The 23,825-nt window shown below is 42.4% G+C and overlaps 1 protein-coding gene across 7 annotated transcripts in view; it reads left to right on the plus strand.

The window, feature by feature from the left end:
• The first annotated feature begins 2,795 nt into the window (after positions 1-2,795).
• The window catches only part of KDM8 (lysine demethylase 8 (putative)), an 87,040-nt gene continuing 66,010 nt past the window's right edge, over positions 2,796-23,825 (plus strand). For 5 of the 7 annotated variants that reach the window (XR_016313480.1, XR_016313479.1, XR_016313482.1 and 2 more), the window contains exons 1-5: positions 2,796-2,870; positions 9,658-10,204; positions 17,484-17,569; positions 17,765-17,925; positions 20,835-20,967. Coding sequence is in view for 3 of the 7 variants with exons in the window: in XM_089682442.1 (XP_089538568.1) it covers positions 9,766-10,204; positions 17,484-17,569; positions 17,765-17,925; positions 20,835-20,967 (819 nt within the window). In the remaining 4 variants the exon portion in view is untranslated. The other 2 variants (XM_089682452.1, XM_089682460.1) reach the window with 2 other exon arrangements.

A 23,825-nucleotide genomic window follows, 5' to 3' on the forward strand; every position in this document is an offset into this window, starting at 1 on the left:
ATGCTGCACCGATATGCAGCAACGATGGGCACGGATAGGCCACACTGATGAGGTGGCAAGGATAGGCAGCACTGATGAAGCTGCACCGATATGCGGCAATGATGGGCACTGATGAGGCCGCACTGATAGGCAGCATTGATGGGCAGCACTGATGCTGCTGCACCGATATGCAACAATGATGGGCACGGATAGGCAGCACTGATGAAGCTGCACCAATAAGCAGGAATGATGGGCACAGATAGGCTGCACTGATGGTCTGCACTGATGATCAGTGCCCTGATCATCAGTGCAGATCTGCTCTGGGACATTTGCCGGTTATCAGCAGTACTTTCCTCAGGCTGTGACAGTGTGAGGAAAGTGCTGCCAATAACCGGCAACTATATTTACTTTGTGATCAGCTGTGTCATTGGACACAGCTGATCACGTGGTAAAAGGCCGCTGTGATTGGCCTTTTACCTAGTCATGTGATCAGCTGTGTCCGCAGGACACAGCAATCACTGACAGCGTTTGGTGCACGCTGCTGGGGGCATGTTCTACGAGGACATCATATGACACCCTCCCGGAACTGGACAACCGCGCTGTAGCCATCTTTCGGCTATAGCACGGTTGTAAAGTGGTTAATGTGCCCCAAGCACGAAAACAAGGGCAGTGTGTTCCCATACGGTGTGTGAAATGTGCATGGAAACGTGCCTCTCCCGCACCGCTTTCTGGTGTGAATGGGCCTTACATACTTTTTTTTTTTTCTTGATTACGGTTAGGGCGAATTCACGCTGACTTGTACATTTCCGGCCATTTTGATGGTGTTTTAACGCACGCTGTCATACATTTTGGTGTCCGTTGACATACATTTTGCATTTTAGCGCAATGCAATGATACAGTGTGAACAGGACACATTGGAAATTGTTTTTAGATGTCCTTCCGTTGATCTGCGTTTTACAGCTGCGCTAAAATGCACTGGTGGGAATTGGCCCTTAGTGATGAGCTTGGGTGTGCTCAGGCTATAGGATCTGAACCCACATGAAGGAGGCTGTCATCTGTATGGGTCAATCATCTGCAGCCGGGGCAGTTTCCCGCAGCCAAATTTATACAAGTAGCATGGCACGGCGGGGGAATGTCCCAGGTGGTAGAGGATTGGTCCGCACAGGGGACCACTTCCTGCGCACGGGTTCAAATCCTAGTCCAAGCTCGTCACTGATTAGGGTCTCTCTTCAAAGTAGAACGAGCGGCACAGAGGGATTAGAACACCTGTCAGGTTTTTATTACCGTCAGTGCCCCCGTTAGGAAGATTTATTTGTTACAGGTACTTATATAACACCATCAATTTACGTAGCGCTTTACATATATATTGTACATTCACATCAGTCCCTAACCCTCAAGGGGTGTACAATCTAAAGTCCCTAACATACATTCATACATACACATACTAGGGACAATTTACCCCAGGTTCACACCTAAGTGTTTTCTGCAGCGTTTTGCAGAAATGCTCTACAGTCCATTTAACATGATTTCCTATGGGACAGGTTCACATCTCCGTGTTTTCACCTGGTGCGTTTTTTGGAAAGGCTCAGGGACTTTTATGAACGCAAAATGTTGCCTTTTTGGTTCTATAGACTTCAATGAAAACGCTGCAGAAAAGCATGTGTTGTGTTTAAAATCTGCCTAGCAACAAGAAAAATAAAAAAAAAATCCCCACAAAACGCATCAAAAACACAGCAAAGCCGCAAGTGCAAAAACGCACGCAAAACACATTGCAGAAAAACCTCAAACGCAAACCTGCACAGGTGTGAATGTAGACTTAACATGATCTAATTTAACCTACCAGCATGTCTTTGGAGTGTGGGAGGAAACTGGAGTACCCGGAGGAAACCCATGCAGGCACAGGGAGAACATGCAAACTCCAGGCAGATGGTGCCGTGGCTGGGATTTGAACCTAGTACTGCCAAGTGGACGCTCTAACTATTGTGCTGCCCTCTCTATCTGCCCTGGAGACCATTATCATCAAAAGTAACAGGAAATCCCCAATTTTGGGTTGTCACCAAAATAGGAAAAGAGGGAAATCTTCCATTGGGGACATTCCCTCATTGGGGAGGGATTTCTTCTCACTTCCTGTGTTGGCTGTGAGACAGGAAGTGAAGGGAAATCTCCTCAATGGGACAGGGCTTGTAACCCTCCTTTACTCTTTCCAAAAAGGAAAAGAGAGTTGCCTTTAGGTCTACGTTAGCCGTATGGCATGATCTGTATCTTACACCCACAAATTCTATAACAGGCAACAAGTATCTCTGGCAGCCCGGTGTGATCACTGTGTGCTCGTCTACTCCATCTCTCCCACAACCCTCTGCACACCTTCATCCAGCCAGTCACTGTTCACCAGGAGGATGACATCACGCCTAGCACAGCTACCCCGATAGGTGCTCACGTGATCCTCCCCCGACTCACCTGTAATCACACTCCGCTCACTCCAGCATCTCCACTATCGCGCTGAAGGCCCCCCCGTCATGTGACTGTGTCTCTCTGCCCGCCCTCTGCGCCCATGTGACTTCCTCCCTTACCAGACGTCCCAAACAGCCTACTGGCGGAAGTAAGCTACTTACGGCTCGTTGAAACGTGACATCCTCCTTGTGTTTGAAGGATCGTGATTTTTTTTTTTGGTTTATAAAACTTTATCAATGGTGGTTTAATCAGCGTGACGTAGTATTGAGAAATAAAGTTGCATTTTATACAACGCTACTGCACAGCGTGGCACACGCTGAGCTCAGCAGCCAATAGGAAAGGGGGGCGGAGTCACATGCTGAGACTAGCGAATAGCGGAGAAGTATTGGTCACATGGTGAGCGTAGCGCTCTCTGAGAGGAGGAGGTGTGCTGTGTGCAGGTATATGATAAATATGGCGGGCGTACGGTTATGAACGGAAGGGCTGGTCTGCTGATAACCCTACTAGGCTTTTATGAATGTGTCTGTAGTGAGAGCAGGGAGGAAGGGCAATGCAGAGTGCGGGTAAGGTGAGAGGCAGTCAGGGCTGTGATATTATCTACTTTTATCACCTCAGGATTTACCGCCGTTTCTGACCAGGCCGTTTTTTTGCTGCGTTACTTTAACTGACAATTGCGCGGCTACGCAGCGCTGTACATACGTGGAATTTATGTCATTGTTTCCCCACAAATGGCGCTTTCTTTCTGTGATATTTGATTATCTGTGCGGGTTTTATTTTTTGCGCTATAAACCAAAAACCGACAATTTTTGAAAAAATATTTTTTTTTACTTTTTGCTATAAAACATCCAATAAAAAAATCAAGTTGTGTCATAAATTTAGGCCGAAAATGTATTCTGCTTCATGTCTGTGCTAAAAAAAAAGAATCCCAATACGTGTAAATTTAATAACTTGTCCTCCAGAGGATTTACGAAACTTCCTGGCCAGGCCTTTTTTTTTTTTTTTGCGATATGGCGCTGCGTTACTTTACCTGACAACTCCACGGTCATGCAATGTACATAAATGAAAATGATGGCTTTTTCCCACACAACTAGAGCTTTCTTTCCGTGGTATTTGATCACCTCTGTGGGTTTTATTTTTTGCGCTATAAACCAAAAACCGACAATTTTGAAAAAAATATTTCTGACTTTTTGCTATAAAACATCCAATAAAAAAAATTGAATTTCATCATAAATTTAGGCCAAAATTGTATTCTGCTTCATGTTTTTGCTAAAAACAATCAGAATACGTGTAAATTAATCACGTGCCCTCCAGAGGATTTACCCAACTTCCTGGCCAGGCCATTTTTTTTTTTGCGGTAAGGCGCTGTTACAATTGTGCGGTCATGCAACGTTGTACATAAATGAAAATTATGGCTTCCCCCCCCCCCCACAAATAGAGCTTTTGGTGATATTTGCTCACCTGCATTTTTTTATATTTTGCTCTGTAAGCAAAAAAAGACACAATTTTGAAAAAACAAAATATTTTTAACTTTTTGCTATAAAACATCTGATAAAAAAATAAAAAATAAAATTCATGAATTTAGGCCAAAATGTATTCTGCTAAAAAAAAAATCCCAATACGTGTAAATTAATTGGTTTACATGAAAGTTATAGAGTTTACAAATAGTGGCATATATACTGTTTTTTTTGTTTGTTTTTTAACTAGCAATGGCGGTGAACAGCGGACATTCTGACAGTGGGTGGGAACTAACTGCCACTAATAAAAAGCACTGACACTGTACTAATGACACTGGGCAGGAAGGTGTTATCTTTTGGGCAATCAAAGGGTTAACTGTGTACTGTCTGTTTTACTAGGGAGTCATGTTGCTTTGTATCTCTGCTGGGCAGAGAAATACAAAGCAGCATGTCCATGCTGACAGAAGAGACCCGTGTTGTTTATTATTATTATTATACAGGACTTCTATAGCGCCAACAGTTTGCTCAGCACTTTACATGATGGAGGGAGACAGTACAGTAACAATACAGTTCAATACAAGAGGGTTTACACACAGGTCTCTGCCCAGTCAGCTTTACACGGCGATCGCCAAGTGTCGGTGCATTGAACTCATTAAGGAGCATTTCTGCATTGAATTCAATGGAGACGTAACTTTGCATCAAAGTGTGAGATGCGATTTTTCCATTGAAGTCACTATGGGGCGTTTTTGCATTGAACTCAATGGGGATGTGACTTTGCATGGAAGTCTATGTGACGCGATTTTCCATTGAAGTCACTAGGGGGCGTGTTTGCATTGAAGTCAATGGGGATGTGACTTTGCATAAAAGTCTAAGGCGTGATTTTTGCATGGAAGTCATTAGGGGGCATTTTTCCTTTGAAGTCATTAGGGGGCATTTTTGTATCAACTTCAATGGGGACGTGACTTTGCATGAAAGTCTGAGACACGATTTTCCATTGAAGTCAGTAGGGGACATTTTTTGCATTGAAGCTACTAAGGGGCATTTGCATTGAAGTCAATGGGGACGCGACTTTGCATGAAAGTCTTGCGACTCGATTTTGCATTGAAGTCCATAGGGGGCATTTTTCCATTGAAGTCACTATGGGGCGTTTTTGCATTCAAGTCAATGGGGATGTGACTTTTCATGAAAGACTGAGACACGATTTTTCCATTAAAGTCACTATGGGGCGTTTTTGCATTCAAGTCAATGGTGACGTGACTTTGCATGAAAGACTGAGACATGATTTTCCATTGAAGTCAATGGGGACGCGACTGCATGAAAGTCTGAGGTGCGATTTTTTTTTTGCATTGAAGTCACTAGGAGGTGTTTTTGCATTGAAGTCAATGGGGACGCGACTTTGCATTAAAAGTCTATGAGATGCGATTTTGCATTGAAGTCACTAGGGGGCGTTTTTACATTGACGTCAATGGGGATGTGACTTTCCATGAAACTGTATGAGACGCGACTGCGTGGAAGTCTGAGATGCAATTTTGCATTGAAGTCACTAGGAAGCGGTTTTGCATTGAAGTTAATGGGGACATGACTTTGCATGAGTCTGAGACGTGATTTTCCATTGAGGTCACTAGGGGGCGTTATTGTATGAAAGTCTACAAGACGTGACTTTGCATGTATCGGCACCGTTATCAGCACCTTCTTTTCTATTGGCACTATTTTCGGCCAGCGTATCAGTGCATCCCTAGTGAATAAACATTTTGGCCAGAGTTCTTCTTTTACACAGCTCTCCTTTACCAAAGAACTGCCTATGCAGGTGAAGGGTGTCTGTAGATAAAAACAAACTAGGCAGCTGCGACTAAAGATGAATAATGCCATTGCTATAGGTGTAAGCCATTTACATACAACCTGAAGCCTGACTGGACAACTTCCTGGACATTGCTAAGTGAGGCCCAGCTATTACTATTCACCGTCACAGGAGTGAGCTCTGAAATGCTGAGCTCAGAGCTACTGCATCAGAGGAGCTAGAGAGAGCGCACGTGAGGGTGTTTGAATCAGAGAAAAAGTTCATTCCTGGGAAGGTGAACAGTAATAGCTGAGCCTCTTTTAGCAATGTCCTCGTTTTCCAGTTAGGCTTCATAAGGTACTTAAAGTGGAGTTCTGCTCACCCTGTCAAAAAATAAGTCCACTTATCTGTTCCTCGGTCCCATGGTGTGTCCCCCGCAGCCCGTTTTACTGGCCGTCCTGTATTACAGGAGGCTGGCATCTTCAGTGTGGGCACCCGGCTGTGACAGCTTGCGGCTTCACAGCTGAGTACCCAATACACATGCGCGAGTAGTACTGCGCTTCATGAATGGTCCTGTAGTCTTCTGGGACCTGTCACATGTCCCAAAAGACTACAGGGAGGAAGACACCTTCCGCTTCCAATCGCCTAGGCGATTGGACTGGAAGTGGGAGCGGGTACCTGTCAAATTTGGGTACCAGCTTCCAACCCGCCCCCCAAAGGTGCCAATCCTTAACGGGGAGCAGTCCTTAAAGCGGAACTTCCCCTTTTGGGTGGAGCTCCGCTTTAAATGGCCTACACCTATAGCAGGGGCATTATTCTTTTTTTAAGTGGTTTTTACCTTCATGCATTCTATACATGAAGGTAAACAAACCTGTATGCAGCAGCCCCTCCTCCCAATACTTACCTGAATCCCCTCCTGATCCAGAAATGTGCACAAGAACTTCAGCTCTCCAAAGACTCCCTCTGCTGATTGGCTAAGACACCAGTGGGAGCCATTGGCTCCTGCTGCTGTCAATCACAGCCAGTGAGGCCATGTGGAGAGAGAGAGGGTGGGGCTGAGACATAGTTCTATGTGTGAATGGACACGCAGAGCAGTGGCTCGGGAGCAAGCATACTCGGGTGCCCCCACAGCAAGCTGCTTGCTCTGGGGCAGTAGGGAGGGGCCAGGAGCGCTGGCAGGGGCCCCCTTAAAGAGGAATATCAGGCCTGCTCTGTGCAATACTACTGCACAGAGCAGGTGGGTATAACCTTTTTTTTTAAGTGCCTTTTAAATGAGAAGTACAGCCAAAGCTCGTGTGGCTGTATTTCTCCTGTGAGTACAGTTCGTTCTGCACTCTTGTGACCTGTTTTCAGCCGACAGTGTCTAAAGTCTGCTGTCGGCTGATGACACTCAGACAATCCAGGCTGGGGAAGGATCCTGACCATATAGTTGGGATCCACCCAGGAGCCTGGACCGGAACCTTGCCCAGTCTCTCCGCGATCCGCTGAGAGTCTGAGCTAACTGCTCCCTTCCCCCTCCACAGCCCAGCGCTCCAGTGAGTGCTGCGGGGTGGGGGTTGGGCAGAAAGCAATGACTGACGGTCACTGTGCTCTGCTCAGAGCTGCAGGGAGAACTGAGCAATCAGCGGTGTCTTTTCACTCAGTTCTCACCCTTAGAACTGGTGGGGGACAGATGCAGCTTCAGATCGATGCTACATCCACCTAGGTAAGTATGATTTAGTAATAATAAAAAAATAAAACATTTATCTTTTAATGTCACTTTAATCAGCACAGTTTCCTATCCTTAGACTCTCCTCATTTGCATAGTAAGTTTTTGTTTTTTTTGTAAAGGTGGGAACTATGTCTTTAGCCCTGGTTCAGACATGCGGTTTTGAAGGGCAGTGATTTGGATGCCATGAGAAATAACATGGTTGCCTATGGAGGTTGTTCACATATTTATGCAGTCCAGCTGTAGTGTGTTTTTAAAAAGGGTCGTGCATGAGTTTGCACCTGTGTGATCCTATATTGAGGTCCGTAGAATTTATTGAAAACCACATTTGAAAAACTTCTGTTTATAATGAGAGTGGGACCCCAAGTGAGTAGAATCCGAAATCACAACTTTATTGGAATCGCATGAAAATCATATTGGTATTCTGAACCGCAGTGAATCGGACCGCAGCTGACGAATCGCGCAAAAAAAAACTTAGAAATTTGCATTGCTTATGTGTGAACCAAGCCTATGAACCACATTCCAGGCACAGGAACTCTCATGTAAAAGCACAACCCACCTTTGAAATGTATTCAATGCACCCACATTAATAAAATTGAAAAAAGTGCGTTTATTACATTTTTACATCAAAGCCTGCAGAGCATTGCAGTCACAATCCGTGTATCACATGTGCAATGTACAGGCTTCTGCATTGTGTACATCTCAGGTCTGTATGGAGATACAGACCTGCCACTGTGGCACCAGCAGACATAAGGAATAAATGACACATGCTGTGACATCTTCCATTGTTGCCAATATTTAAAAAAAAAAAAAAAAAATCAGGGAGGCCCTTGTAAACAGGGAATGTACTACATACTGTATGTAAATGTATGTATTTAATTGTCCAGACCAAGTGGTTAATACCCGGGTCATGGCTGCAACCATGAGCCTGGTACCATTTTTTTTAAGCCAAAAAAGTGATAATTTTACAGCACTGAAATGGACCCCTTCAACTGCTGCCTGCGGTGCTTCCTGAGCTCTACCATTCCTCCAGGGAGGTTGGAACCATTGTAAACAGGCAGCTTCCTGCAGGGGAGTTGGAGGAACATTAGTTCCCTAAAAAACCTCTGTGATGAATGAAGCGAAGAGGATTTGGTCACTTTTGATTTCAGAGCTGTTATTTGTTGGCTGTTATAGCCAGGTAAGCATCTAATCAAACTCGATCTGTATTTGATCAGCTGCCTTGGAGGGCAGTAGCACAGTTGAGAGACGGACAGATCATTGTCATCCTCTAACAGGAGTGCCTAAACAAGGATTTTCAAGATCATCAGTTATTTTAATAAAGGATTCAGGCTTTGAAATATTGACAATGACTGTTAAAATTACTTAAACATAAAATTAAGTATTAAAATTGGAAGCAGCCAAGTGAATAGTATTTTCAGAAGGAGTTCTAAATTGGCAGCCTCCGTATTTTTCTTAGCACAACTTTTTTTAGTGGGTAACTCCTTTTTCGTGGGAAATGAAAATAATAAAAACAAAAAATAGCACATTCAATTGTAAGTCAAGTGATATTGTAATTGATTGAAAAGGAATGGTAATTTTTAATAACAATCTGCAGTGCTGTAATTTTGTTGTAAAATTCAATGCAATATGGCTACCTGGAGGAGTTCTGTACATAGATGGTGTACAGAACCCCACCCCTAAAAATGTCATTCCCTGCTTGTGTGGTTGTCTCACTAATTTTCCCAGAAGTCTGCACTGAGATAAAAGTCAGATTTTTGACATCACCTGCAACAAAAATGCCATTTTTGGTGTGATACTAAAAAAGGGAAATCATGCCCAAAGGGATGCAGACTCTGCAGTTTTCCTCATTAGAGCCTGGCAGGTGCAGCAGCTGATTGATAGTTTTAAAGTCACTCCCATACAGATTCACTCTGCACATGGACACAGACAAACAAACCGCTATATCTTCAGAATAACAATAGGTAGGAATCTGAAATAGTATGTTAAATCTTTGCACTTTACATAGATCACCCAGAGGGGAGTGTTTTTTTTTTTCCCAACAAAAGTGAAGTTACATTTCAACAGGGAGTGAGGCTGTCTTGGAATCTTTATGAATTAAGGCTAAGCAGAAATTCTCAAGGCTATCGTGCATCTGGCTGCTGATCAACTGCTTTCTTATTGCAAGGAAATAAAAATACAAGCTGGATTTGATGTTTTGAGCTGTGTTTTACCCTTTAACAGTATACCACTTTTTACTTAGATTGGGTATTTTTTTTAAATATATTTTCTTTATTTTTCCTTCATAGGTCTTCTGCTATGGAAGGCTCCAGTTTACATACCAGCAAGTATAGCATCATCTTCTTGTTTCTGTTGGATGCAGTGCAGTAGTGTGGAGAGATCCCAGCAGCCAGGAAATGCAGAACCCACTGTGGCTTCGGGTAAGAGCAGTGTTTCCCAACTGCCTAGAGGAATTCCCAGCAGATGTGGGCCCAGAGGTGGATGCACCTATAGTCCACTGTGTGAAGGAGGCTGCTGCCTGTATTTATAGCGGTGACCTGGCACAGTGCAAACAGCTGGGGGAACTTATTATGGACATCAGCTGGGAGAAACTGAATGGATGTAACTGGAGGGAGGTTTCCCGGGACTGGAGGATTGCTTACTCCTATGGCTGCATGTTTAAGGTAGTCGGCATATGTGGCTGTGCAGAGCTGATGGAGAGGCCAGAGGAGGAGGCCCTGCTGGTATGTGACATGGCACTGCTTCTGGGAGCTGAGATCATCAACAATGTGATCAGCAGAATTATCGCTGAATTGAGATTGCCACACCACTCTGAAGAATCACTAGAGAAAACAGGTATCCCATCTACTGCCAGTAATAATTTTTGGAAGGCAGAGTTCACTCAACTCCTTTTACCTCCTGCTAAATCTGTTATGGTGGGGGTGTGTCTTTGTTGGAATAGTAGTCATTTAAAGTGGTTGTAAACCCTCACATATACCCAGTGAAGTGACTGGCCTCAGGTGATACAAGGAGATGAAACAAAGCCTCCTACATACGTTGTACCTGTTTAGCTATAGCATTTTTCCCCTATATCCATTCAAAATGCAGAATTTAGACAGGACCTCCTAAAAGTAGTGGGCAGGGAGCTGAAGCTACATCAGCGAAGAGAGCTCTGAGAGCTGATTGGAGGGAAGGGACACACCCCCTTCCACACAGGAACAGAGCTCCGGCTGTCAATCTGCTGGAGGTCCCTGCTCAGTCACCATTTTTCTCTTGGTATCAGGAATACTCATCAGTGACTCATGCTTATAGCAAAGGAATGAAGCAGCAGAGAGAAATGACACTTGGTACAGACAAGTGAACACTATAAAGGGATATGGTAACAGTGTTCATAGGGCACTTTACATAGGTATGACCTCCAGGAGAAAAGGATCTTGGGCATCTAGTGGAGGGAAAGGGAGACCAGGTGACATGGGAGCACAGCAAGTACTGGAGCAGGTCTTCAAGAGTGGAAGCAGACTCTGGTAACAGTAAATTGTGAGGAAGGCACCTCTAAGTGCAGTATGCAGCAGTTATTGAATAGTAAAAGGTTAAAAGCACTTACAAGATAGCAGTGAGATAAAAGCTCATCAGGTATAATGCCAGGGGGACACACTGAGCCGACCAGCAGTAGTGATTGTGGTGGAACGCATGGGCAAGATGGCCGCCATATTTCCAGGAGCGGTGTGGAACGCACACGCCGGCCGTGACATCCTGGAAGTACAGCGGTCATCCTGCCCGTGCGTTCCACCACACTTGCTGCCGCTGGTTGGCTCAGTGTGTCCCCCTGGCATTATACCTGAAGAGTTTTTATCTGACTGCTATCTTGTAAGTGCTTTTAACCTTTTACTATTTAATAAACTGCTGCATACTGCACTTAGAGGCACCTTCCTTGCTATTTACTATAAAGGGATATGCTTTGTTCCTATTTCATGTCTTAGGTTTATAACCACTTGAGTTTTAGGGAATACTGCAGGATAAGTGAGACCGCCTGGTGTGTGTGGAGGGGACAGGGCAGTCGGAAGAGTGAGCTGCGGGGTCAACAGAGCCGTAGGAAGCCTTTGGGTCTTGCCCTCTGGATGTAGAAAAATGCATGTTCCATCCACTATCAATAGATTCTTTTTTGAAAGGTAGAACATTATTTAAAGCAGAAGTGCATAAAAGACATATATTGCTACTAGAAAGTGTGTAGTTGCATCTTGGATGGGGCCTTATTATTATATATTGCAGAGGAATGCACACCTGAGGTCAGTATTCTGGTACTACCTCTTATGTAAGCCCTTCCCTCCAGCTATACCTCGTATTACTGCTATATTATGCTATACTGCACTATTCTCAGAGTATGTTAAGTGAGCCATGTCTTTAAGCTACAGAATTCATTTAATCAATATGTCTTGATTGGTTGATCTTTTGAAAAATTTGTACTACATTTGCAGTGTAAACTCTGTGTAATTGCTTTTTTTAAATAACATTTTAATAGTACACAAAGATAACCCGAGTAAATACAAAATCATTTCATTTATTAAGGGAAAAAAGCTGTCCAAACCTACCTGGCCCTGGTGGAAAAAGTAATTGCCCCCTAAACCCCCTGCTTCATAGCCCAAGTGCGCTTGAGCTTGAGGTCATGAACTGATTGCCGGACATTGTCCTTCAATATTTTCTGGTAGAGCGCAGAATTCATGGTTCCATCACTTATGGCAAGTCTTCCAGGTCCTGAAGCTGTAAAGCAACCCCAGACCATCACACTACCACCACCATGCAAAAATTATGAGTGCAGCGCTAATTAGTATCTAATAGAACCGTAATACAATATATACTCAATCCCCAAAATACAGTCAGGTCCATAAATATTGGGACATTTACACAATTCTAACATTTTTGGCTCTATACACCACCACAATGGATTTGAAACAAGATGTGCTTTGACTGCAGACTGTCAGCTTTAATTTGAGGGTATTTACAACCAAATCAGGTGAACGGTGCAGGAATTACAACAGTTTGCATATGTGCCTCCCATTTGTTAAGGGACCAAAAGTAATGGGACAATTGGCTTCTCAGCTGTTCCATGGCCAGGTGTGTGTTATTTCCTCATTATCCCAATTACAATGAGCAGATAAAAGGTCCAGAGTTCATTTCAAGTGTGCTATTTGCATTTGGAATCTGTTGCTGTCAACTCTCAAGATGAGATCCAAAGAGCTGTCACTATCAGTGAAGCAAGCCATCATTAGGCTGAAAAAACAAAACAAACCCATCATAGAGATAGCAAAAGCATTAGGCGTGGCCAAAACAACAGTTTGGAACATTCTTAAAAAGAAGGAACGCACCGGTGAGCTCAGCAACACCAAAAGACTCGGAAGACCACGGAAAACAACTGTGGTGGATGACCGAAGAATTCTTTCCCTGGTGAAGAAAACACCCTTCACAACAGTTGGCCAGATCAAGAACACTCTCCAGGAGGTAGGTGTATGTGTGTCAAAGTCAACAATCAAGAGAGGACTTCACCAGAGTGAATGCAGAGGGTTCACCACAAGATGTAAACCATTGGTGAGCCTCAAAAACAGGAAGGCCAGATTAGAGTTTGCCAAACGACATCTAAAAAAGCCTTCACAGTTCTGGAACAACATCCTATGGAGAGATGAGACCAAGATCAACTTGTATCAGAGTGATGGGAAGAGAAGAGTATGGAGAAGGAAAGGAACTGCTCATGATCCTAAGCATACCACCTCATCAGTGAAGCATGGTGGTGGTAGTGTCATGGCGTGGGCATGTATGGCTGCCAATGGAACTGCTTCTCTTGTATTTATTGATGATGTGACTGCTGACAAAATAGAAGGATGAATTCTGAAGTGTTTCGGGGAATATTATCTGCTCATATTCAGCCAAATGCTTCAGAACTCATTGGACGCCGCTTCACAGTGCAGATGGACAATGACCCAAAGCATACTGCAAAAGCAAACAAAGAGTTTTTTAAGGGAAAGAAGTGGAATGTTCTGCAATGGCCAAGTCAATCACCTGACCTGAATCCGATTGAGCATGCATTTCACTTGCTGAAGACAAAACTGAAGGGAAAATGCCTCAAGAACAAGCAGGAACTGAAGACAGTTGCAGTAGAGGCCTGGCAGAGCATCATCAGGGATGAAACCCAGCGTCTGGTGATGTCTATGCATTCCAGACTTCAGGCTGTAATTGACTGCAAAGGATTTGCAACCAAGTATTAAAAAGTGAAAGTTTAATTTATGATGATTATTCTGTCCCATTACTTTTGGTCCCTTAACAAGTGGGAGGCACATATGCAAACTGTTGTAATTCCTACACCGTTCACCTGATTTGGATGTAAATACCCTCAAATTAAAGCTGACAGTCTGCAGTTAAAGCACATCTTGTTCGTTTCATTTCAAATCCATTGTGGTGGTGTATAGAGCCAAAAATGTTAGAATTGTGTCGATGTCCCAATATTTATGGACCTGACTGTAAATCCAAGATACTCAATACATATACAGTGTCATGCATGTATTCCCTCATGGGGAATATCTCGTGCAAAAACGTGAAAATAAAGTAATATATACTATAATAACATATATACTAATAATAAACAGTGCCACATAAAAAGTGCACAAAAGGAATAAACGATAGTTCAAATACGAGAAAAGTCCAAAGTTAATAATAATAATACTGATGATGCTGTGCTTAATGATGAACTTCACACTCCACTCTTCATGCAAAATTATGTGCAGTGTACGTGATTCACACATGACAATCCTTAACAGCCAAAATGCCCCCTCACCTCCTTCCTTAGACCCCAAGGGGCCAGCACGCTTTCAGGATGGATCACTCTCTAGAAAATATCTTCCTCCTCCACCAGTTTAGCAGCCAGCTCCTCCCAGGGTCATAGTAAGACACAAGCAGAGACCCTCCATAGTGCAACCAGTAATTTTATTGGTAATAGGTATAAAAAGTAGATTTCCACTCACAAAACGATGAATCTTCCAGCCTCCTACCACATGCTATGGGTGTACTGCATGGGTAATCGTTTATTCCTTTTGTGCACTTTTTATGTGGCACTGTTTATTATTAGTATATATGTTATTATAGTATATATTACTTTATTTTCACGGTTTTGCACGAGATATTCCCCATGAGGGAATACATGCATGACACTGTATATGTATTGAGTATCTTGGATTTATTTTGGGGATTGAGTATATATTGTATTACGGTTCTATTAGATACTAATTAGCGCTGCACTCATAATTGTTGCACTGTTTATTCACTTATTTTTGGTATAAGTTTAGTGTCATCAGCTTATGGTTATAGGGTAGGAGTCCTTGTGAGCGCAGGAGGCTTTTTGTAACTACCACCACCATGTTTGACTTGTTATGCCAGATGTAATGGGATGCACACCTTCAAAAAAGTTTAACTTTTGTCTCATCAGTACATAGAATATATGCCCAAAAATCTTTGACATAATCAAGATATTTTTTGTCAAATGGGAGATGAGCCTTTATGTTGTTTTTGGTCACCAGTGACTTTCACCTTGGAGCTCTCCCATGGATGCCATTTTCCAGTCTTTCTTAATGTTAAATCATGAACACTGATCTTAACTGAGGCAAGTGAGGCCTGCATTCATGTAGATGATGTTCTGCGTTCTTTTATGACCTCCTGGATGAGTTGTCGTTGTGCTCTTGGAGTAATTTTGGTAGGCCGGCCACTACTGGGAAGGTTTACCACTATTCCACGTTTACGGCATTTCTAGGTAATGGCTCTCACCATGGTTCGCTGTAATCCCAAAGACTTAGAAATGGTTTTGTAACTCTTTCTAGACTGATACATTCCAATTACTTAGTTTCTCATCTGTTCTTGAATTTCTTTAGATCATGGCGTGATGTGTTGCTTTTGAGACCTTTTGGCATAATTCACTTTGTCAGACAGCTTCTACTTAAGTGATTCAACGGGTCTGGCAGTAATCAGACAAGTGTGGCAAGTGAAATTTAACTCAGCTTTCCAAAAAATGTTGTTAATCACACAGTTCATTCATGAATTAGCAAAGGGGGGAGGGGAGGAGTTTTACTTTTTCACATAGGGCCGGACAGGTTTGGACAGCTTTTTCCTTTAATAAATGAAATCATTTAAAAACTGCATTTTGCATTTACGTATGCATATCTTTGTGTACCACTAAAATTTGTTTGATGATCTGAATCATTTAAGTGTGAAAAGTAGGCAAAAAAAATAAATAAATGTGTGTGTGTGTATATATATATGTCACGTACCTGATTGGAGATTGAAATGACGAGGTCGGCCTCACTTGTGTCACTAGTCCTGACCCCACTGGACGTGGAACAGAGGGTGTCTAGGGACCAGGGGACAAGAGCGCCAGCAGATGTTGTTTGCAGCTCTTGCAGTTGGAGACTTTGGATTCAGGATCAGTAGTGATATGCAGAGCTGGTATCGTAGATCGCCAGGTGTGCACCAAAGCAAGGCAGGAAGCAGGGATGGGAGGCAGGAGCAGTGTCAAAGGAATAGCCAGGGTCATCAAGGGGCGGACAGCGAGGTACCAAATCAGAAGCAAGTCAAGGTCAGGAGCAGAGCCGAAGTCAGGAACCAGTATCAAGCAGGAGAGTAATCAGAGTCAGGTCAAGAACAAGCCGGGTCAGCAACAAGGAAATCACACAGGAACGAGCAGGAAACGGGGAACAGCTGAAGACCAGTCAGCACTCAGCACAGGCAGAGGCACCTTTTAAATAGTCCGTCTGGCGTCAATCTTCACCGTGCGTGTGCACGATCATGCATTTCTGTGCACATGCACACGTCTATTCACCAACCATCTCACGGGAATTTCCTTACATATATACTGTAATGTAGGCAGCAAGTGAAGATGATGTCCCTGAAGTTGTCTTAAAAGTAGAAAAATGAGCAAGTGTAAAGATTTGAGTGATTTTGACAAATTGTAATTGCTAGACAACTGGGTCAGAGCTTATCCTAAACTTCAGCTCTTGTAGGATGTTACTGGTCTGCAGACTCAATGATGCACGTGGGGAGTGAAGGCTGGCCCATATAGTCCGATCCAATAGAAGAGCTACTGTAGCTCAAATTGCCCAAAAAGCTAATACTGGTTCTGATAGGTGCCAGAACACATAGTGAATTGTAGTTTGTTGTGTATGGGGCTGTGTAGCTGCAGATCGGTCAGGGTGCCCATGCTGACCCATGTTTACAGCGGAAAGCCTACACTATGCACATGAGCATCAGAAATGGACCATGGATCAATGAAAGATGGTGGCCTGGTCTGATGAATCCAATAGAGGATGAGGAACACAACAACAAATTTGAGTTGTTGCCTCCAAATTCTCCAGATCTCATTGCAATCAGACATTTGTGGAATGCGCTGGAAAAACCTGTCCGATTCATGGAAGCCCCTTGCAACTTACAAGATTTCAAATATCTGCTACTGACGACTTTGTGCCAGATATTACAGCATACCTTCAGATGTCTAGTGACATCCATGCCTCGATGTGTTATGCTGGGTGGTTATAATATCATGGCTTATCAGATCCCCCAAACCACCAAAGATTCCTTTTAAAAATACTGCAACTCAAAGCAGACAGCCAGTTGTAGGCTGTGGAGGCATTCTCCCCTCTGCAGCCACATGTATACAAGGGGCATGTATATGAACACTCCTGAGCTCATCCCTCCTAACAAGTTTCAAGAAAGTGAAGATTTGACTATATTGCATTGCAGCAGATTTAGGCTAGGTTCACACCAATGCTTGTGTACTATGCAATTTTCTGCAACCGAAAACATGCTTCGTTTTCAGGTGCATGGGGGGGTGCTATTAAAAATGAATGGAAGCCCTGCTCTTCTGCAAAAGAGCAGAGTGGTTTGACTGCGGGTACAGGAACAGGTGTGAATTACATGCCATCCCACACTCCCAATCACCCACACCAATCAAGTGTAAACTTGGCCTAAAAGGGAACCTATAATGGTGTGGGGACTCTGAGCTCATCCCTGCTTGTTATGTTTGCTCCGTGCTGTCCAGTATTTTGTAACAAGCTCCAAATGTCTACAGTAAAGTTGATTTTATTTGGTTTTGGCTGTCACCTAGGTCCCCTGCCTAGGAGGCAGAAGAGACCAATAGATAATGAAGGGGAGAAATGGGAAACTGAACCAGAAAATGGCAAAATCCCAGAGGTACAGTATATGCATCATCTCCATTTTTTATTTTGATTCTATTCAAAGTTTCTTGTTTCACTGTAGTGGTTCAAATCTTTTATTTCTAATTACAAAAAATATATACCGTATGTGTGTTTAACACAATTCCATGTGTACATTTTACATGAGATTTAAACAGAAGTTTTGGTAACATATAAATATTATTCTTTACAGAAAATTCCTCGCCCACTCACCCCCATCTTGAATGTAGGCACCACTGTTCCAATTCTCAACTGCCCCTCCCTTGAGCATTTTAGAAAGAACTTCCTTATCACAGAGAAACCTGTAATCTTAGAAGGGGTCATTGATCACTGGCCATGCATGAAAAAGTGGAGGTAAGTTCCTTAGTATTTGCTTACTTTAGTTTAATATAAATAAAATAAAGGTCTTAAAGCGATTCTAAAGGTTAATTTTTAATTTTTTTTGTAAAATAACAAACATGTCTATACTTACCTACTGTGTACAGTGGTTTTGCACTAAGCAGCCTGCATCTTGCTCTTCTTGGGTGCCCCGCAGGCTCTCCTGGCTCCTCCTGTCTGTCAGGTGCCCTCACAGCAAGCAGCTTGCTATGGGGGCACCCTTTTCTTCGTGTGTCCATTCTCACACGGAGCCGTGGTTTGGCCCTGCCCCCTCTCTCCAATGGCTCCTGCTTGCTGTCTCAGCCAATGAGGAGGCAGAGACCCGGGCAGCCGAGGCTGTCATTCAAATAAATGGATCGCGATGAGGCTCAGTTAATTATTGAGGGGGCTGCTTCACACAGGTTTTTTTTTACATGCGTGCATAGAATGCATGCCGGTTAAAAAATCTTCAGCCTTTACAACCACTTTAAAGTATATAGCAGACTTGACCCCAAAAAGTGAAGGTTGCTATTTTATAGGAAATCTCTAGAAATTGGGCCTCAGCAGTAACCTGAAAAATGTTTCTTTTGTTTGAAAAACAGCAGTGCATTTGCTGATAGCAACTGTGCCTAGGCACTCCTATTTTGTACGCAAATAGCTGTATATTGCAGTATAAGATCATCATAGGCACCGCTGTCTGACTTCTAGTCTCACGAGATTTGGAATAAAACTGCTGTGCTCACTGTTCCCTGAGGGTTTGCTGGAGAGGAAATAAAGGACCTGCAGTTCAAGGATCTCCCTGCTTCTGCCTTGTTCCTCCCGTGATCTTTTGCTTCTTCCACCAGTAATCTGATCACTAGTCATCAAAGGATCAGTTCCAGTATGAAGAAGCACAGCCTTGCTCTTCTACTTAGATGGCCGCTGGCACACAGACACAGTACAGAACAATACATGGTAAGCCAGTAATAGGAAAAAGATTAGCAGGAGCGAGCCTACAAGCAATATTAAGTATTTGCCATATGCTTGCCCTTTTCATATAGTTCCACAGTACAGGACTCCATTGAAACAACTAAATACTTGTTTGAAATCATTGTTTGTGCAACCCGTTTTACCATCCAAAAATATGCCTATTTCTCTTCAGCCAGTTTTTTTTTATGGATATCGCCTTTAAACTGCATAGGCGGGATAATAACAACAATATTTGCTATTACATTTAGGCAGCTTCTTTGGTTACTGAACATCATCATTACACTTTTCAGGACCTCTGTATGCTTCATTCTGCCTGTAGGCAGGCTAAACCTCTACAGCTCCCACTATCAGAAACATGTTATGGCTTTTTCCACAAAGGTGCCAAAATTGCCACTTCTTTCAGTAATGCTTTTAATGGGCTTGCACACATAGGCACATCTCTGTACCCAAATTAAATTTATATAAATTTTTTTAACACAAATAGAGCTTTGTTTTGGTGGTATTTGATCACCACTGGGTTTTTTGTTATTACATAAACAAAAAAGTCCGAACATTTAAAAAAAAAAAAAAAAAAGTATGTCCTACTTTCTGCCATAAAACATATGCAATAAGAAAATAAAAAAAAAAATAATTTATAAAGAAATTTAGGCCAAAAAGTATTCTGATACATGTCTTTGGTAAAAAAACAAAAAAAAACCACCTTAATAAGTGTATATTAATTGGTTTGTGTGAAAGTTATGGTGTCCACAAACTATGATTATATAGATTTGATCAATCCTGATGTACTGATGGCCTATCTCATTTATTGAGGCCCTAAAACAGCAGGACAGTACAATTACCACCCAAATGGCGACCCTGGAAAGTAGACAGTCTGTGGTATTTGGTAAGAGGCATAGCAAGTTTTTTGAAGTTGTAATTTTTTTGTCACAATTTTTAAAAAAATATGAAATTAAACATTTTTTACAATTTTTTTTTTTTTGTACATACTATCAACAGTGCAGTACAGCATCAACATATGACTACTGTGACGGTTATGGCCCAAAGGGAGCACACTGCTCCTTAATGGTGCAAGGACACATTAGATGCCCAGCAAGAACACAATGGCAGCTGAAGATGTTCAATGTGTCCCCATGCCAAATCCAGTGAGAAGCTGTAGAAGAATGGCAAACACCCCAATTTATAACTAGCCTTTGAAGTAAGGTACACACAAAAGGGCATTTTGCAATACAAACAAAGAGAAGATTTCCCAGCACAGTTACCAGCTAGCCTGCAAAAAAAAAAACGCTAACAATTTATGGCAAAATCTGGGGTTTTAGTTGCACACATTTGCAAATATATATGGAAGTCACACTGCCTCGCATCAGCTCCTCTGTAACATGGAGTTCTAACGCTTTAATTTGAGCGTTTCCAATTATATTATTTGAATGTTTGCCATTCTGGGAGCTGGAAGAGCTGGTGTTGATGTGATTATGTCATTTCTGCTCTATGCGCCTACATATGCCAATGCACAGTGCTGTGGTGATAACCTCCTTAGAAGGCCAGTTCATAATGCTCTGCACTCAAAGAATTTCCTCAGTCTTCCAGGTTGAATGACACTGGTTGTAAATAAGACCAGAAGACTGAGGACATGGTTCAACCAAAGCTGTTTTTCTTTATTTTAAACTCCCAATTTTATTTATTTTTTTCTTTTTGTTAATTTCGCCCAAAATGTTTTTTTTAGAAAGCAATATATATATATATATACTGTGTGTGGTATGTGTGTGTGTGTGTATATATATATATATATATGTGTGTGTGTGTGTGTGTGTGTGTGTGTGTGTGTATATATATATCATTGTTCCCAATAAAGATTTATTTAGCCGGATTTGTCTATGAAATAGTGTGTGATTCCCCAGTCCTAATTGTAGATTTCTAACAATGCATTTGTTTTAAAACAGCATTCAATACATACAACAAGTGGCTGGATGCCGTACTGTGCCCGTGGAGCTGGGATCCAGATACACTGATGCAGAATGGTCTCAAAAGCTGATGACTGTTAATGAGTTTATTAATAGATACATACTGGATCAGGTATGTAATACTACTCAAGCACCATTGCTTTCTACAGTTTAACATCTTCATGGAGATAATCAAAGGCTTAATGTGACCCAAGCTAATATTTCTGTTTTACACAGATGCTTGCTGGTAGATTTGTCATCTGTTATCTCCTAGGGACTGGGTGGGGACCTTTCAACAGCAAAAAACCTTTTTCCGCTCACTTATGTGTTTGTTTTCTTCTTAAAGGAGACTTATTTGGGAAGTGTGATGGGGATGGAGGGCAAGGAACTCTACCAGGAAGTTTTCCCCTATTGGTTATTCAAGTTTTATGATTAATTCACTTGTCGGAAAAAAATACGCATATACAAGTGTTTTTTATTTACAGATCTGAATGCAGTTGCATTGTTTTCAATTGAGCCATTCACACTGGTGTGTAAGCATGAGCTGCTTTCAGACCCATAATACAGAATCCAAAAATCTGTATCTAAGAACGTGTGCTTTACACACTTATGTGTATAAATGCATGTAAACGCATTTGTAAGTGCATAGATTAGGTCTAAACAAAGGGACAAAATAAATTCTCATAACAGCACACGTCTTTATAGATTGAAACGCATCTATTTTACTGATCATTACACAGGAACTGTTCTAGAAAACACGTGTAATAACATAAGTAACATTTTTACAGTCATGTGAATGCATCCTAAAATGAATCCAACAGGTGATTACCCCTATCAGCTTCCACCAGTCACAGAGTTATTTGCAGAATTGAACTGTTAAAAAATGTTTTCATCCTTTAAAATGTACCTGGACCTTTGTGGTAGTAGTACTGCACACCCCCAGCCCCTCTGTCAGCCTCACCTGTCCCATATGCAGAAAGAAGATATCGGCTGTATAGCTTGTCGGCACCACACAGCTGCTTGTCAAATCTTGCTGGGCAGGCCCAAGCATTAACTCTGCACACCACCCTTCCTATGGAGTGCTCACACTCTGCACCTGTAGGAACTTTCCAAAGAATTAAATATAGCAGCGCTCTTAGTTTCGGAACCTTTGTGGTAGTCCCGGTGTACTTTAACTGGACTTCCCTTGCAGAAAATCATTCTTTGCCTTAAAGCTGAACTCCAGTCTTACCTGCGGTTTTGCATAGTTGTACAGGCTTCTCTCCTGTCCTGAAATTGCTTGCTTTGATTTCACTGCACACTGGGAGCTTCTCGCATAGTGCATTACAAGCTGCAGCAAGTTAGATACAACCTGTCCCATTTTTTTGGCTGGAGAAGGCCCCACATTATTTATCCCTCTCCTCCTAAGCCTTACTGTCCGTGGGGTGCCTCTTTTGCTCATTAGATTTGGATCAGCTCTTTCAGTCATGATAGCTCAGTATTACACCTGGGTACTACCTAGGGCAGCCTGGATGCAGCCATCCGCTACTCCATACTAACATCTGTCTGTGAAGGCATTTAGATGTTTGCTTAATTCTTACCATTTGTCAGCCCACTGCTTACATCGGGGCTGAGGATACTTGAGAGGAGCACTGAGGCAGGGTGCTGTAATACTTTCAGAAAGTTTGTAGAGCACCCTTCTGGCCTTGCATACAAGGCATGATCTCCCTGTATTACATAGAGAAGCACAGAGATGTAATGATGACATCTCTGGGTCTAAAATAGGATATGTAATGGGAACAACAAAGTTTTATGTAAAAATTGTATTACCATGTTGATGAGGGTGCAGGGAGGAGCATGAGGGGAAAAATATAATCCAACTAAACTTCAGCTTTTACTGCATTTGTGTTTCGGCTTGTCTGCCATTGGCTTCTTTTCTCCATCCAGACATGGAGGTTGTGCACTATGGGCCCCAAGTGTTTAAGATGCCCTTATTGCATATAATCTCTGAATGTAAATAAATTTCATAAATTTTGCCCTCACCTTAGGGAGATTTCCTCTCAGATGTCGTTGCGTGATAGAGCAAAAAAAAAAAAAACCCCAAGGGGGTTTTAAACCTTCCCCAATTCCACCTTGTACTACAAAAACAGCTCTGGCTGGAATTCCACTTTGACACCGTCAAGTGTGTTGCATGAAAAACGGGGGGTTTACCTAATAGAGAAAGGAAATTACATAGAATCCTGTAGCTAGGGATTTTCTTTTTGCCAGGAAAGAAACTGAGGACATCTCTGAGTCTTGGTGCAATATGTTGTATTAAAGTGATTCTAAAGTTAAAAGGGTTTTTTTTTTTTTAACCTTAATTCATTCTCTTCATTAAGGTAAAAAAAACTCCCTACCTATCCTAACTACCCCATCCCTAAACACTTACCTGACTCCTGTCACTGCAGCTTCTCTCCCCTCACTTCCTGGTCTCACATGAGACACTGAGGGCAGTAGGAGCCATAGGTTCTTGCTGCTGTCAGTCAAACTCATGTGAGGACTGAGTTGGGTGTGATTTACCAATGCTGTCTGCGTCTATAGACTCACACAGCCCGGTTAGGGGCACGAGTGAACAGCGCCTACATAGCGCCCGGCTTGCTAAGGGGGCACCCGATTGAAGGAGGAGCAGACCGCATCGGCAGGGGACTGCTAGAAGAAGAGATCAGTGACCCATCTGTGCATTATCATTGCACAGAGCATTAAGTATAACATCTTTATTTCTTTGAATAATAAAAAAACAAACCTTTAGTATCACTTTAAGGTTAGAGTAAGTTGCAGTGGAAGGACTTTATGATTTTGACATATCTACATAGTTTGCTGGATATTAGAAGATCAGCTCCTGACTAGTAATCTTGAGATGCTCTTCAATCGTTTTGGCAGGTCCACTTCAGACAATTCCAGAAATAAACTTAGCTATGTGATTTATTGTTTCCATCTTGATTTATACTGTAACGATATTTTATTCTTTTCTTT

The sequence above is a fragment of the Staurois parvus genome, unplaced genomic scaffold (genome assembly GCF_062004578.1).
Source record: "Staurois parvus isolate SC_StPar_1 unplaced genomic scaffold, SC_StPar_1.0 ptg000018l, whole genome shotgun sequence".
In the NCBI taxonomy this organism is placed as follows: domain Eukaryota; kingdom Metazoa; phylum Chordata; class Amphibia; order Anura; family Ranidae; genus Staurois; species Staurois parvus.